The 18062-nt window shown below is 43.4% G+C and overlaps 1 protein-coding gene across 1 annotated transcript in view; it reads left to right on the top strand.

Annotated features, from left to right (window-relative positions):
• USP31 (ubiquitin specific peptidase 31) overlaps window positions 1–18062 on the top strand; it is a 217492-nt gene that overhangs the window by 95081 nt on the left and 104349 nt on the right. Inside the window, exons 7-8 of the mRNA XM_085629506.1 lie at window positions 5375–5555; window positions 5804–5915. Of these exons, the coding sequence (XP_085485632.1) occupies window positions 5375–5555; window positions 5804–5915 (293 nt within the window). The remainder of the gene's footprint in view (window positions 1–5374; window positions 5556–5803; window positions 5916–18062) is intronic.

An 18062-nucleotide genomic window follows, 5' to 3' on the forward strand; every position in this document is an offset into this window, starting at 1 on the left:
CAATACACTTTCTTACAAGTATCATGGTTGCCTATACCTCGTGCAGCTGAAAGGTCTACTGGTATTGGAGCTGTAATATCGCCCTTTCAAAAGAAGGCATGGTATTCCTCAGTATTGTATTGCTGCCCTTTGCAAGATATGAAACATGTTTTGCCATATAGGATAAAATTGTTCATGTATTTGTGGATTTGTCTCCTACGACTTCCCATAATCTCACATCCAGAATAGTACGAGTGCATGACTTGGGCCATTGCCCTGCCCTTAAAAACTTGCACTACAAGTGCTTCAGATAGCCAATAAAGTTCAATGAAAACTTGTGAATGGGAAAGGGGCAAGAGTTTGACAATACCTTACCAAATATCAAAAGTATATTGTGGGCATACAAAAAAAAAAAAGAAATTGTTTTGAAAAACATGCCCATTTACCATTTGAAGACCATGTGATTGTAAAGACATCTCCTTTCACAGGTCTGCCTTCCTTTACATTTCAAGGTTCCCATAATGATATAAAGATCTACAACACAACACTGTTTTTCCCTATATTGTGCACCCTAAAAAAACTATAAGCAAAATAGCGGGCTATCTAAAATTGAATCACCGAGTTTATAAATCTAAAAAGATCCATCCATATCAAGTAGTAATTATAAAAAGGGGGCTGCCCCGAAACCATCTGAAACCAGGGGCAATCAAACCTATATAGAAAAACGGTTCAGTGTGAAAAGATCAGTTGTGTGCAAATCTGTGGTAATTACTCATGAGCAGAAAAGTAGTGACACAGGCATAATTATTTTTTGCATACAAAGCATTTAATACTTTATGATCCTGCTCAGTGTGCAAGAGTTTTTCCAGTACAGCATATAAGTAACTCGTCTTCTTGGCACGGTCAGATCTCTATTTTTTCAACTACCAATGCATGTCTTAACTTTCGACACATCTTTAGTCAAGATGCAATCAATGATTGTTGTAATTGAAACACTCTAAATAGCATTTTTTAGTTGTCTAGATATATGTAATTCAACAAGTGTAAACAGCAAAGTCATATTGTTTTAATACACCCATGGTACCGTCACCTGACCGAATATGAATAACCTAAAAAGTGCTTTCAGCAGTCTTTAAACACTACAGAGAGGGGCTTTAGTTCCTCCCACATTTTGGTAGCTATGAGTACTCATTTTGATCAGGCAGAAGTTGAATACTTCCACAAAGTGCTTCACATCCACGCAGCTGTCAATATTCTGTTGATCTATTCAGACGCCTGACCTTGAACTTTCAAGGGCATACACTTCATTGTAATACTTTTATAGTGTCTTAGATAACTTGATAATTTACAGTGTATTTTTTTCTCTAGCAGCAGCATAGATGGGAGGAGGGCAGTCATGAGCATTGCTGCCCCATTACCCCATTTTAAAACATTAAAATAAAAAGAGAAGTAAAAAATGAAAGGGGTTCTATCAAAGGAAAACATTTAAAACTAAAGGACTGGCCATCCAGCCATAATTCTGCAGCACATTAATTTTCTGGTGGATGTAGACGTGATCTGAAAATGCAGTCATTCAAAGGGCAATAGAGCCAATGACGGATGTGGACTGAACTATTACTCCATGTAGTTTGGTTTCATGGATGGAGGCATTGTGTAAATGACACTCGGACCATAGCTCTCCAGGCAATGCTAAACAGTTGCTTGCTTGTCGCTCACTTCATCTGCAGCGCTCCACATCCTATATGGCCACTTCCTCTAACTCAGTAGACTACTATAGAATGTTGTTGTCCATAGTCTATCATTGTTTTATCATTCAGAGCTGGCCAACAGGTTCTAAATGGGGTAGCCATGCTGGAAAATTAAAACAACTATTTACAATCCCTTTGCAAGATGGACACCTGCTGCTATTTGGAATTTTGTTATTGCAAACATATGCCGCCATCTTTTAACATAAACATGTTTTTTTTTCTGCTTGTATTTTTTTTAACTTATCTGGCATTTGTCCTCGAGTTTGTGTGTTTTATTAAGGGTGTGTCATAGGGTGAATGCAGGAATGAGTGAAGGATGAATGAATAGATAAGTCACAGAGTGCATGTATGGTGACTTACAGAGTGCCCAAACCCTTCAGTGACACAAAAGGCACTTCCATTCATGAGGCAGGCCTTTTAGTCAATGTTTGTTTAATCTTTACTCGCGGTGTGATCACTTGAGCACTGAGCGCAATCAAATTATTAAGTGTTTTGTATGCAAAACATGTTTTCTGTTCTGCCACTACTTTTTGTGCTGATGAGCAATTACCATTGATTTACACATAATTAAACTTTCCACACTGTAACATTCTATGTGTTTTTCCACGCTTATCAAGGCACCCTGAAAAGTTAATTTGGCATAATGTGGAAAAGCCTGTAGACATCCTCGCTGGATATGGAATCCAATTCATGCTTATCCCTTGATTAGCTTAACATTATTGAACTTCGGAGACCGATCAAAGCAATGGGCAAACCTTCTAATGCTGCACAATCCCTCATGTAAAAAAATTGAATAAAGTCTGCTGGCCCTCTAAGAATGACAGACCTGTTTTTTTTTATAAAAATCCTGTAACATCTGCAGCTCTGAACATATTTCATTATTCAAACAGTGTGGTTATGTTCACTTTTCACTTTTAAAGATGCTACCTAATACAGGAGTAGCACATGTTATTAGCACCCCACTCTCTACAGATTTGATTCTCTATCTGAAAGGGGTGGGAGCTTTTAGAGTTATTTGGATCATCCCAACATTCTTGTGTTTTCCGATAAATGCCAGCGGCCTCCTCAACCTACTAGAAAGGATGGCCACTGACACATTCTGCTTTTCAAAAAAAGAACACCTGTCTTGCTCTCTTTAGAGTTAGATAATGGCTTTTGTGCTTTAGCAGAAAATGTACATTATGTGCTTAGTTTAATTTTGTTTCCATTTTTTGTATAGATCATATTTTCAGTTGCGTTTGGTAGCTTAATCTTTGTTAGTTATGGAGTAGTTCCGAGTGTTTTCCAGAATTTGACAACTGAGTTTACTCTCTACTTGTTGGGGAATTGATCTAAAAAGCATGGCTCATTTTTGGTGGATGGGTCTGACCTGCTGTGTTCCTCATCAGGGAACAACTCGGACGTGCTCTGCACCTCTTCAATGAATGACTCCAACTCACTCTGCTCCTCATCAAAGAAGGCATCTGATGCGTTCTGCTCCTGCTCAGGGAATGGATTCAGCACTTTTAGCTCTATTTTGAGGAATGACTTATGTGCTTTGCTTTTACTCAAGGAATGACTGACATGTTCTGCTGTTGGTTGAGCAGTGGCTGTGAAATACATTCCCTTTTCTAGAATTGCTCTGAAGTTTCTTTTTACAGTTTGCGGAAATACTCATTTACTTGCGTTGAGAATGGATTTGCCTGCTCTCTGTTTGCTGAATGACTCTGATGTGCATTCTCTTTGTTGAAGAATGGCACTAAAGACACTTGCTGTTTTATAAAAGAAGGACCCCGATATGTCCTGTTGTTTGAGAACAAATGATTATTAATGAATGGATCTAATATGCTTTTTTTTTTTGCTCGAGAATGGCCCTGATGCCCTTTTTCCTCTTTGATTATAGTTCGTTTGTGCTTGCCACTGTAAACCAATGCCTCTGATGTGTACTACTCTTTGAATGCTGTTTGCTGTTTGATGTGCGAAGTGTTTGACAGCTTCCACTATTTGTTATTGAAGGTTTCTGGTGCACTCCACTCTTTGTTGCACTGTGACTGATGCACTTTCATCTCTGAATTTAAAAAAAGGGCTCCCTTTGTTGAAGACTGTCTCTAATATGCGTAACCCCTTTGGCATGAAATGTTTTCTTTGTCCATGAATGGTTTGTCTTTGTTGAAACAATGGCTGCTACAATTTTTTCTGTGTTGAAGAATGGCTAATGGGGAAATGCACCATAGTGAAGTGTGGCTTTAATCCTATGCTTTGGGGAATGACTCTGAGGGACTCTGCTGTGTGTGGACAAATGGTTCTTGGTCCTAAAATGTATCTGACCGGCTTTCCTCTCAGAATGACTAAGGCAAGTATCCTGCCTTTGCGAAAGGCACTCCTCTCATTGTAAAAAGAATGACTGATAGCTCCAGCATGTCTTGAAGAGTGACGCAACTGGCTCCAAGGAGCATTGCTCTTTGTGGAAGGTTAGATTTGGTGTGTTTTTAATTGTTAGTTGTCAGATCTAATGTGCTTGCCTCTTTGTAGAAGAATGGCTTTGAAATCATGTACTGTTGAAGAGTAGTTCTAATGTGCTTCCCTCTTCTTTGAAAAATGTTTGCTCTGAAGTATTGTCCTCTTGGAAGAAGGGCTTTGATGACCTCTGATTTTGTTTGAAGTATGGCACTGATGCTTTCTCCTCTTTGTTGAAGGATGTCAGTGATGCATCTCACTTTGTAAATGGATGTCTCTAATGAGCTCTCCTATTTTCAGTAGAATGGCTCCCATATAATCTTTGTTTAGGAACGGGTCTTGTGGACTGATTTTTTTCGAAGAATGGCTCTGATAAATGTATTTTTACTGCAGTATGACTTGCATCTACTTTCTATCAAGAATGAACCGGATACACTTTGCCCTTTATCGGAGAATGTTTCTAACTCGGCTCGCTTCTGTGCTTGGTAGACAGTGGCCAATGTTTTGTTGATGAATGACTGAGTCCCTAAGAATGGCACTTTGTGAAAGAATGGCTTTGGTGCCCTCTTGTTATAGAAGAATGTCTCTGCACTATGGTTGTACATGACATTTCTGGCACTGTTAGGTCTTTGCTGACGAATGGCTTTTGTGCACTCCTAGTTGTAGAATAATGGCTGTGGCATGCTCTGCTGCTTGTTGAAGCATGGCTTTGATGCACTTTTCTATTTGTTGATGACTTACTTTTTTGTTGGTCAATGGCTTTGATAGAGTTCTCTCTTCCTTGAAGTATGGTTTTGATGTACTCCTTGTGGGCAGAGAGCTCTGGATTAATGCTCCTCTTTTGAAGGGTGGATGTGATGTGTTTTCCTCTTCATTGAAAAAATAGTCTGAGTTTTGTTCTAAAAGATTGGTGCCATCTTTTTTTTTTTTTTTTTTAACAAGTAGCTTTATCTTTGTTAATTTTGTTGGAAAATTGCTCAGATCCACTCCTCCTTGTGGAGGGATGAGAACAGATGTGTTATGCTCCTTGAATGGCATTGCTCTGCTTGGCTCCTCCTTTGGGTTCGAATTTAAGGTGCTCAATTCCCTGTTTGGATTAACCAAGTTTCTCATTGGGCAGTCAGTGCATGTATTTTCCATCTCTTTACTATTGATAATTAAACTAAACTTCAAATACATTGATAAAAACTCAATATTTTTTCAAAATGCAGGAACCTGTGTGAATAACAACCCAAGCATTCTACTACCAGGATCAGAGTATTATCGCTCTTCCTACAGGCAGGGCACCGGGAAATCAGGTCGGCTGGAGCTGGGCTCCAAAAGGTCATCAACTGGTGAGAAAATAGTGATCCTCGTATGTAACCGAGCCTGCACCGGGCAGCAGGGAAAAAGGTAAGCACCGGTGCTATAGATAACTTCATTTCGATATTTTGTGTTAATCTCATGCAAATAATTCAAGTTTTCTGGGTCAGGTATGTAGTAGTGAGTGGTGGACATTGCAGTTTTGCTTAGAATGGGGGTGGACAGTCTTCATCTGGGACTAAAATCAGGGGTTATGAATAGTGCTACCAGGATGCAAGGGTGCCACATCCTACCAACTATACAGGTTTCTGTTATTAACGTATACCACATTTTATTAGGTTTGGACAGCCCTTTGTGCTGCACCTCGAAAGAGCTGTTCCGTGGGATATACTACAGAAAGAAATCTTAGAAAAGCTGCAATACTTCTTACGACCTTCTGCTTGTATCCAGGTAGGGTATAGAAGCTAACAGAGACATCTTTTTAGGGGGAAGGGTTCAGTACTTTTTTTGCATGTATGTGGATTGTGTTATGCACTTGTATGTATGAATACAAGCATTTACCAGGAAATGCAGTTCTTTTCAGTGTGAAGGTATGGTTATGGACATCCCCAATTTGAAACGCATGCAAATATACGATTATATTCAGGCCTGCACAAATAAGAATGCATTCTAGGATGGGAGTCCTGTGGCATCCATGTAGGTGCATAGATTTTCGTTTATGGATTTGTGTATGTCCATTTCCATGTTTACTAGTGTGGTGATATGCCACTGATTAACTGATGGTATGTTTTTTCTAAAATCAAATTTACTCTGGTATTAAACATTTTATTTGATGCATGTGTGCTGTAGATACACATGCTTTGCATAAGTCTGCCATCTAGTGTTGTGCTTTAATGATTACAAGTTGTTTGTTCCAAGAAGTTTTCTTCCAGTCACGAGGCAGTGTGACTCCTCCTCTTGGGAATACTGCACATAGTCCTCACCATCTTCAGGTTTTTCTCTGCCGACGAGTTTGGATGTAGTATCTCGTGCTCTGGTTTGAGTCTCCTTTTGGTCTCCCTTCGGTCTGCTATATATCTCAACAGTATTGTCTCGATCGGCATAGTATACATTTCATGATAGACTTTCGTAGCGGGCAAAACTTCAACGTTTCTAAAAAGATCGAGATTGACCTGCTAATGGAACGCAGTCTGTAGTCCATCCTGTTTCTGTCAGAAGTGCCACTCCAAATACCCTCACACGGACCAACATCCTGTTTGCAACTTATGTCTCTCGCCCGAACATTGAGAATACACCTGTCAAGCCTGTAAATCTTTTCGGTCTAAAGACTCTTCGAGATCGAAGGGCTAGACGATAAGAAATGCAGCGTAAACAACTGGACGATGTCCCTGACCTCTTCGGTCGACAAGAAGTCTCTGATGCTCTTCAGCTAGCACAAAAACAATGTACTATGAGTACTTCTACCCCCGCTCCGAAAACCAAATCCTCAGCTTCTACCGAGAAAACTGCTCAGTGGCTGCCACTGCACACGGCATACATTGAAAACATGAATCTGAAGCCTCGCCGTTCGGCTCGGCTCCGAAAGTTCAGCCTATAGCAAGGGACTCTCTATCCCTTCCATATAGCTAGGGACTCTCTATCCCTTCCATCTGAGACCAGAACACCTCACTCTTCAGTGTCTGCACCCAAAAAAATACTTGTTCTTTTGGAATCGAACCTTCCTCCATCAAAGACAAAGCTTCCACCACCGAAATGTTTGGTTTTCGGTCCAAAATCTCCTCCAGAGCCAATGCTCACGCAATTACACCAAAAGCTTGATCGGAAACAGAAAACACTTCAAATTCATCATGGAACAAAGACAATTCTGGTACAGCCACCAAAACTACATACTCCTTAGAAGCAGTCGAGTTTTGGGGAGGCTTTGGACATTCCTGTTCAACGCCTAAAGAAGAAAAGGATGGATGCTGCAGCTAGTCCATTGCACATTCCCATTCCTGCTTCACCTGTACCATAATCCACACCTCCACCTCCCACTCCACCACCTCACTCGGCACAATTATCTGAGGCAGGTAACAGGTCTCCTCAGTCAACAATGGAGGAGAATCCGGACATCCCAGATGGCACACAACTAGGGGATCCTTGGGAAGATTATTATATTGACCCTCATGTTGACACTGATTTATATCCTAGCCATCCATCACCACCTGATACATCAGCTTATCATGATCTCATAGCCAGAGCAGCCTCTTTTCATTAGGTGCCATTATATAAGGACTCAAAAGAAGAGGATTTCCTCTGTGAGACTTTGTCTACTACACAGAGACGGGCACAATACTTACCACTTCTAAAGGGTATGACACTTCATGCAGATGACATTTTTAACAACCTATCAAAGCGAGAATAATTACTCCTCGCATTGATTAAAATATGCAAACCACCACCATCAGACCCCATTTTTAGGTCTCGGCTGTCGAAAGCAGCGCATGCGTTACTCTCAGCATTCGTGAGCTTCTTGGAATCAATACAGATTTCGAAGGTCTCGGAGGCAGAGTTGAAGCCCCGCCCATCTTTTTAATTGGCCAGCGTCTTCTTGCATGCAAAACCCTGGCTTCTCATTGTAAAGGAGGCTTCTTAGTCCCTTTTGTTGCCTTGTCTCCTTTTGGCGTGACACTCTCCTCTTCATTTACTCCCTAAGCACTTCTTTTTCTCTCTCTCAGCTTTGGCAAAGTCAGCCGTGTGTTTACTTTCGCATCGCGCTTAAAGTGAAAGTGCGATGCGAAAGTAAACACGCGGCTGACTTTGCGGTACCGCACTACTGTTGGACTAGGAGAATACAGATAAGGGGTTGCAGAAACGTGTGGATATAGATATTAAGATGGTACCAGTATTGTTATTATGATACTGTATGTAACACATGTGATCCACATGTATTATTTTCATTTTCTGTAATGCCACGTGATTAAAGTAACGCCTGCTCCCTTTTAGACAATCAAAATTTTCACCAATAAAAAGGCAAATGCAGCTAATCTATATCATTATGCGAAAATCGTCACAGACGCATAATTGTATAATTCCAGTGGCCCCGTCTATAAGATGGTGTGAAGAGCCACATTCTATCCGTGCACGGCTGGGGGCGAAACCTTCACCGCCACCCTTTTCCCTGAGCCACGAAACGTAAGCCCATCATTAGAGCCACCATATCTTATCACGCATATGTCGCTTCTACTTCCTGACGTAGTTTAAGTGCAAGCCCCGCCTCTTCAACACTTCTCTTCTGAACCAGTCCCCTTCCTTACTCCATCGTTACCACGGCGCTCGGGAAAGTGCCGTGCCGCGTCTCCATGGCAACCGCAAGGTGGCGGCGCAGGTTTGTGATCGCTGTGACAGGTTGCAGACCTCCGGGCTCGAGCCAGGAACGGTCTGAGGTGAGGGAGAGCGTCATGGGTGAGTGCACCTCATTCACATAATGTTTTCATCCACCTCCAGCTCGACTCTTTCACATGTCTGGCTCTTTTCTCCCTCTTGTCACTCAGAACTCGCATCACTCAGAACCTTTCAGTAATTCACTGTCGCCCATCTATAATTCTATATTTCTTGCAGCAAAAATGTAAAGATTAGTCTAGTACTAGCACAATGTGCCATCCTGAAAATATAATCATGCAACCGTATCAGGAGCCTTAATGTCTGCGGCCAGGGCCCCGGGTGGCCCTAATGTGAAACACGTGGGAGCCTTTAGGGACGGATGTTTTACCGGGACCGCGTCAGAACGTGTATGTGGCCGAGGATAACGGTTAATCAGGACCCTCATCTACTATAACTGCTCGTGTGCAGCCTCCCGCCACCACCACACCGGCAGGAGCCTACTATCACTTGTCCTGCATTCATCAGGACATGTGCTTTGGTCACAGACGGCGCACAATATTTTTAGCTCTTCCGATTGAGGAACTATTGAGTGCTTCTCTTTTGTGGCGAGGCTAAGAGAAAGTGGGAATCTGGGCCGCAGTGTGACAAGCAATGGGAGGATGTTTCCGAGTTTCTGTGCTGTGCAGCGTGGGGGTGCTGCACCGCCATTTCCGGGTATCCTGGTGGACGGACGCTCGCGCTCTACTTCCAAAGACCTGTATCCGTGGCTCTCCAACACTAGACTCTGTTGAACAATTTGTAAACATTAACGCTGCTCTTTGGTTCCCTCTGTGGAGGGGTCGTACCCAGCGCGGAAACGGATCGGCCCTTCCCACAGACGTTCTTGTCTGGGGCTCACATGCCAAAGCATCACAGAGGATCTGTACCGTTGATGGCAGAAAGTTTCTGCAAGGTCAGAATACATCACAACCAGATGGGCTTCTGGTCGCTATATGAATAGCTAACACTATTGCATATCCAGCTGAAACGTTTGTGAACTATACTTGAACTTCGGGCCCTCTAAATCTGTCTTATGTTGTGTAGGCTATCTTGTCTGCTTTTGATGCATGCCATATTAAGTTTCACGTGTCCTGTATCCTTCAAGTGTTAGACTATTTCTTTGTAGCGCACTGACTCTCTCAGGAGGCTGCTTTGTGCTACTTACAGGCATATAAACACCTGAAATGCTGTCTCCGAGGTAGCATTGGCCCTATAGGCTCCCAGGCAAACGGATGCGGTTAACCTTCTATCACAAAATGCCAAAACACACGTTTAGAGAAAACGTTCGAATGGTTACGATTATGCACCCTGAGCTCTCCCATCTCACTCCGGAGTGAATATATATGTAACTATAGTGTTAGGGCAGTTAACATAATTTTTTGTAGTGCACTGTATCGCTGGACGCGCATTTGTAATTCGGAGTTGCATTCTTTGATATCAATACTTTATAAACCTGTTTTTGACAGTTTAAAAAAAAAAAGGGTATAGTTCCTCGAGTTAATGCACCCGCTGCTAAGAGCCGTGTAGTCTTCGCAGCCCGTCATCCTTTCAATATAAGAAATTGTGTACAGATTGATTTGGGAAATGCCTTAAAGGTACATTGTGAATTCAGTGGTAAAGCCCAGCGTGATGTAGCAAAGGCATATTATATTTGTTATTGGACACCTATAAGGGCCTGTCGCTAAAAGCGACAGCAAGCTGTTGTACACGGAAAACCTTGCAGCTTTCTTTTACTTCTAATTAAGAGCGCCATCGACTCTGTTAATTCCTACAGAAAGGAACATGAGCTTAAAATTCTCTTTATTGTTAAGTCTTCCCCAGTGCACTAACTTTTATTGTGTTTCTGTGCAGTCTATCAGGAAAAAACAGCATGAAAAGCATCTGAAACAACGGTGTCCATTGCATATTCTCTCCTTGTACACCTCGCATATATAGTTTATTTGTATATAATCCCCTATGTTGACCAAATGTGCCAGCCATCTGTTTGAAGCGATCTTGACTGGAGTGGGATGCACTCTAAAGTTGACAGCCCGAGGTGCTTGTTGCCGCATGTGCCTGAGCTGGTTTACCCGTGATAGCACGTGCAGTGACGTGCAGTGTGCTGTCTTAACATTCCTTAGCCCACCTTAAGGACCAGTGCTGGAAACTTGCAGAGCATCTGTAAACTTCAGCAGTATCACTATTCACTTGCAGCTGTTATCGATGTCTTTTTACTAAATCAATCATTTTCTCCCTGAGTGAGTGCAAAAAAGGCCAAACAATTGCTAAGTCTCCCTCCCAGACATTTCTACTTTATTCGCCACATGAATGGCAGCACAATATCTCTACAAAGGTCAGTGGTAGAAGTATATCCCGTAGAGAGGGGTCCTCTTTGACCTACTTTACAAGGGTGGGTGCCATGCACTGAGATGCCCCACACGCATGATGGCTGTCAGGGAGACCAATCTGTGCATTGGCCATTCATAGCAATAGACTGATTCAAATGTGAGCAAGGCCTGCCGCCATAAGGTAGCTTCGAAATGCTGAATTTGCTTCAGATTCAACATTGAGGCCGCGCCGATGAGCATTTCGCCCTGCCAATACATGAACATTATAAACAAAGACTTCCACTGGGGGTGATTTTCCACTTTTTGGAGCCTCTATTTTACCTTGCTCTGGATTCCGTAATTGGGAAGCTTGCTAAACAAGCATTGAAAATGCAATAGGTCTTGCCTTTGATTAAGTTAAAGCCATTGCTCTGCTAATGGTATTGTATAACAAAGCAAATGGCTTTAACTTAATCAAAGGCGAGACCTATTGCATTTTTAATGCTTGTTATTATAGGTCAAACTCATGATTCTTCAGTGGTATCCAATGCTAGAAAAAGGGCTATCTCCCAAACAACTGGAGAAGCACCAGCACCACCGCCAGAGCAGAAAAAGAATCCAAACTTATGGATGCCTCTGGTAAAGGAGTTGCGGCACAAGCAACAAATCATTGGCATATAGTCGAGCATTACTAGCAAGATATGAGAGGGCCCATGGGGACGAAATGGAGGGACTTTTCCAACACCTCCTAGGGGACCACAGAAAAGAGGTCAAGAGATTGTCAATGAAGGCAAACTTATCAGCAGCAATTCTATTAAGTGTGCATTAGATGCCACCAACACTGCTGCTAGTAGAATAAGTAACTGTGTCCTAATAAGAAGACATGCATGGTTAAGGGTGTCCGGTTTCAAACTTGAGGTACAACAAACTGTATTAATTCTCCCATTTGACACGGAACATCTCTTTGGCCCTCAGGTGGACACAGTCCTTGAGAAAATGAAAATGTAGACTGAGGTAGTGAAATCGATCAGAGGTTTAGAAACTAACATCTATAGAGTTTCTGCTCGTTGGCCCAATTTCAAACAAGGGGCAAGGACAGCTTCCACAGATACCTCTGGTTTACAATATAAAACTAGAGGACAAACCTCAAAAACCAAAACCTACAGAGGTACTTATAGAGGTAACACTTTTATGGTTTAAATCTGTTTATTGATTTCAAGCAAACAGTGAACAACAACACCCTCAATTCCAGAGGCGCAATACCAACGAGGCAACTGGGTTGCCAAGCTGAGCAAAACTACGGGCATTAGACACAAACCGGGCCAAAAAATATGAAAATAGTAAAATCACACAAACCCCAATGATCCCTCCCCCCTCCCTTTCCCTCGTCCGCGTGAACTGGTCAAGTGAAGGCAGCCTCTGAAGGGTCAACGCCGCCGCCCGCGGCGACCCTGGGAAGTGGCGTTTGGGATCTGCGTGTCTGCCAGGCGCAGTAACTGCAGATAACGGGGACAGGTCAGCTCATGGAATTCAGACACCAGTAGGGTGAGGAAGGGCCTCCATAACTCTGGGAACTCGGATCCCCTACCAGCTAAAGTGAGTGTCAGTTTCTCCATACCCAACACTCCCCAGAGTCTCTGGAGCCATCCAGAGTGTGTCGGGAGCTGGGCTGAACGCCAGTGTATCAGTATGTTTTGTGTCGCTGCGCCTAAGGCGATGGCAATCAGCCTGCCCCTCCGGGATTTGAGTGGGTATGTCAGCGGGTTGGGCAAGCCCAGAAGAATATACGCGGGGAAGTGCGGTAGCTCTGTCTCAAAGTGCAGGTCAATTTCATCCAAAACCTGGGACCAGTATGGTTGTATACAGGTACAGCTCCAGAGGACGTGTTCGAGGGTGCCCACTTCTCCACAGTCCCTCCAGCACAGCGCACTCCGGCGAGGGTCAAAGCGATGCAGGCGCTCAGGCGTGTAACACCAGTAAGTGGCAATTTTAGTCAGAGTCTCCGTGAGACCCATGTGGTATGCAGAGTGCCGCGCTCTATGGTAGATACCGTCCCATTCCTTGTGGCTTAAGGATCTGCCCAGGTCCCTTTCCCACCGAGCCCGGCCTGCGTTATATGTGTGTGCGGTGGAGTCCAGAAGCATTTTGTAGAGGTCAGAAATGATTTTCTTATTGGATGTGCGTGTCATTAGCCATTTCTCATAAGGGGTCAGGAGACGCTGCGCCTGGGGCCTGACCTGTTGGTGGAGTGCCCAGTGTCTGACTTGTAAATACGGCAGGCGCTCTGATTCCGGGAGGCCGTAGTGTTCCTTGAGCTGCTGAAATGTGATTATGCCATCAAAATCGAAAAGATAACCCAAGGACCTACAAGACGAGGAGCGCCAGGCGCGAAAGGCCTGGGCGTCCGCACCAGGACGAAACTCTGGGTTATCAAGTAACGGGGTGAGCGGTGACGGGAAGGAGGTCAGGCGGTGGGCAAGGTTAGTGCGATCCCAGGATTCCAGCACCGTGCTTGTGATGTAGGAAGCGTAGAGATTAGGTGGTCTATGCTGTTTACGAAGGAAGGGCATGCCCTGCAGAGGTCTGGCCGCCACCGCTTGGTCTTGGAACAGCCAGTGTTTCTCCGATTCCAATTGGTGCCATTCCACTAAGTATCTAAGCTGAGAAGCATGATAGTATAGTTGAAGGTCGGGTACCCCTACCCCCCCCCCGTTCCGGCGGGAGAATCGCTACTGCATGTCGAAATCGGGGTTTACGGCCATGCCAGATAAAGCGCGCTAGGTCCGCCTGAGTCTGTTGGATCCAGCCGGGCGGTGGGCGGAGGGGGAGAGTTTGGAAGAGGTATAAGATCTGTGGGAGGACCGTCATCTTGATGGCCGCAATCCTGCCCAGCCAAGAGAGTGTAGAAGTTCTCCATCTGCGCAGTTCCGTACGAATGCGGGAGCGGAGATCAGAGTAATTAATGTCCGCGGTGGCCTGGAGGGTTGGGGCTAGGTGAATGCCTAGATAGGGAATCGAGGCGGCTGCCCAACTCAGGGTGTGTTCTTCCTGGATATAGGCCAGGGTCTGCGGGGAGAGGGAGACGTTAAGTGCAATGGATTTCTCTAGATTGATTTTGAACCCCGACCCCCGCGCAAAGCCGTACAGTTCGATGAAGAGAGCGCGCAGGGCCGGTATTGGATCGGACAGGGAGAGCAGTATATCATCCGCGTAGAGACTAATGGTATGGATGTCGCCTCCAAATTTAATCCCTGTGATGAGGGGATGGCGCCGCACTCGTAGAGCCAGGGGCTCCATATAGAGCGCGAACAGAAGGGGTGACAGGGGGCACCCCTGTCTAGTACCCCTCCCAATGGGGAAGCGGGAGGAAGTGTAGCCATTCACCCTGACCGTCGCCATGGGGGAGCGATAGCAGTTTAAGATCCTGGTACGCAGCTTCTCCCCAAACCCAGCGCTCTCCAGAACCATCTCGAGGTACGGCCAGTGCACTCTGTCGAAGGCCTTCTCTGCGTCGATGGCCAAGAGCATGTATTCTCCTTGCGTATGAGACGCCTTTTCGATCAGATGCAAGATGCGCTTAGTGTTGTCGCTTGTGAGTTAACACTTTTAAAGGAAGAGGAAGAAGAAACCATACTCGTTCCTCAAATACCAATACTAAACAATTACTCCTTTACCTTACCCCCACAACATCAAACACCAGTTGGGGGTAGTCTTCAACAATTTATCCAAAATTGGAATTCAGTTACAACCGACCAATGGTTCTTGGACATTATCCAACATGGTTAATGTCTGAAGCTTATAACAATACCTCCAAATATTCCACCTCGTAAACACAAACTATCCATGCAGCATCAAATCCTTCTGCAACAAGACATAACAGCTCTGTTGCAAAAAGGAGCAATAGAATCAGTTAAACCTCAATTTTATGGCACAGGTGTATATTCACTATACTTCCTTATTCCCAAAAAGGATGGATCTCTCATGCCCATTCTAGACCTCAGACCACTAAATTATTACATAATATCAGAACATTTCCACATGGTCACTCTTCAGAAGATCATCCCTTTACTACAAAATGGGGACTTCATGACGACCTTAGATCTAAAGGACGCCTATTTCCATATACCAATTCATCCTGCACAGAGAAAATGCCTCAGATTTCAATTTCAGGGAAAACGTTATCAGTTAAAAGTTCTTCCCTTCGGGATCACTACAGCACCGAGAGTATTCACAAAATGTTTAGCAGTTGTAGCAGCACATCTGCGCAGAGAAAGCATTCATGTCTTCCCTTATCTAGACAACTGGCTAATCAAAGCAAACACATTCACACTTTGCAAACAAAACACTAAAAAGACCCTAGATTCACTGCATCAACTAGGACTCAACGTTGACCTACAAAAAATCTCATCTATAGCCAGCTCCTCAAGTGTTTCTAGGGGCCATGCTCAACATAAATCTAGCGTTAGCATCCCCAAACACAGAGAGAATACACAATATGCTAGCATTAATCCAACAATTTTAAACAGGAACTCTCATTCCAGCCAAAACATTTCTCAGACTTCTAGGCATGATGGCATCTTGTATTTACATAGTCCCACATGCCAGACTAAATATGAGACCTCTACAAGAATGTCTCTTTTAGCAATGGACTCAGTCACTGGGTCAACTTCACAATCTAGTGTTGGTAAACAGCTGCACTTATCAATCTCTGCAGTGGTGAAATCTACAAAATCTGTCCAAAGGGCGGCCTTTTCATGACCCAGGTCCACAAAAAATTCTAACAGATGCATTCCTAAGAGGATGGGGAGCACATCTCCGCAACCTTGCAATGCAGGGACTATGCGATTCCAAACACAAGAATCTCCATATCAATCACCTAGAGCTGCAAGCTGTCCATCTAGCGATCAACGCCTTCCTAATTCACCTACAGCACAAGGTTGTTCTTATTCGAACAGACAGTATGACCACAATGTATTCTTTACAAAATTGAGGGGGGGGCACTCCGTCCAATGATCTCACTAAGCTAAAAAAAAAATGCAAGTTAACAATACACCGAAGCATTAACCTGTTAGCAGACTTTCTGAGCAGGTCACAACAACCAGTCCACGAATGGGAGATTCTCCCCAATGGTCTTCAACCATACTTTCGCAAATGGGGATTCCCACAGATAGACTTGTTTGCAACAAAAGAAAACGCAAACTACCCACACTTCACAAGCAGATATCACCGCCATCAATCCAAAGGCAATTGCTCTATGGATGAACTAGTCAGGGATATGTGCATACGCTTTTCAACCTCTCCCACTACTTCCGTTAGTGGTCTGGTAACTCAGGCAAACATACTAATACTAATAGCTCCCACATGAGCTTGACGACCAGGGTTCTCAGCACTCCTGGAACTATCTCTTGCCCCCACGAGAAGCTTCACCTGAACCCAGACCTTCTCATGCAGAACCATGGAACATTAAGACATCCCAATCCCAAAGAAATTAATCTTGCAATTCAGCTCCTGAAGTTTTAGAGTTTGGATACTTAAATTTGCCTCAAGACTGTATGAACATTCTTAAAGAGGCTCGTTATCCAACTACAAGACAATGTTATGCAACAAAATGGAAACGATTTGTTACGTTCTGTCGCAAACAAAATTTTTATGTTATAAAAGCTTTCATGGAGAGACTTAAAAGAATTCCTCCTAGACTTCCACCTGCTCCGTCATGGAATTTAAACATTGTCCTAACAAGATTAATTGGCCCTCCTTTGACCCGTTACATTCTTGTCAATTGCTATAGCTTTCATGGAAACTTACCTTTTTAATTGCTATTACTTCTCTTAGAATAGTAAGTGAAATTCTGACGTTAACCCTAGAAGAGCCGTTCATTCAACTACTCAGGGACAGGGTAGTGCTTAGAACTAACCCTAAATTCCTACCAAAAGTAGTTTCCATATTAATCAGTTAATTGATTTATTTGTGTTTTTCCCACAACCAGACACGGTTGCAGAAAGGGCATTACACACTTTTTATGTAAAAATGGCATTAATGTATTACATTGACAGAACTAAATCATTTAGGAAAACGAACAAACTGTTTGTTGCCTTTGCACCTCGTCGTTTAGGAAAAGCAATTTCTAAATTGGGCATTAGAAGATGGATAGTTAAATGCATACTGACATGTTATGCAAAGGCTAAATGACTTTTACCCGTTCCACCAAAGCGCACACCACTAGAAAAATTGAAGCTTCTATGGCTTTTTTAGAGAACATTCCTTTTGCTGATATTTGCAAAGCAGCAACATGGTCTACTCCACACACCTTCACAAAACATTGTGTGGATTTATTTGCATGCCAACTAGCCAATGTTGGTCAGGCGGTACTTTAGTCTCTTTCAGACAACTGCAACCCCAACAGGTTAACCACTAACTAGGGAGAGGGCCTACTTTACAGTCTATGCAAAGCATGTGCATCTACAGCACACATGCCTGAAATGGATGGTTTGTTACCCTGTAAGCATCTCTTCTTGGCATGTAGTGCTGTAGATTCACATGCACCATCCCTTCCTCCCAAATTCTTGTGTAGGTTGCAGTTCATACACTTTATTTCATACACTTTATTTCATACTAACTCATGGACATCTCAATGCTAACGTACACAGCATTCATACATTCTCACCTACCCAAGGCAAAACAATCTGAAGATTGCATTGATGACCAATGACAATATTTCCAGAAGGAGTTGTCACACAGCCTTGTGACTTGAAGAAGACGTCTTGTAACAAAAACAACTTGTAATCATCCGAGCCCAACACTAGATAGCGAACTTATGCAAAGCATGTGAATCAACAGCACTATATGCCAAGAACAGATGGTTTCAGGGTAAGTAACATAATCTCTTCAT

The sequence above is a fragment of the Triturus cristatus genome, chromosome 10, assembly GCF_964204655.1.
Source record: "Triturus cristatus chromosome 10, aTriCri1.1, whole genome shotgun sequence".
Taxonomy (NCBI): Eukaryota; Metazoa; Chordata; class Amphibia; order Caudata; family Salamandridae; genus Triturus; species Triturus cristatus.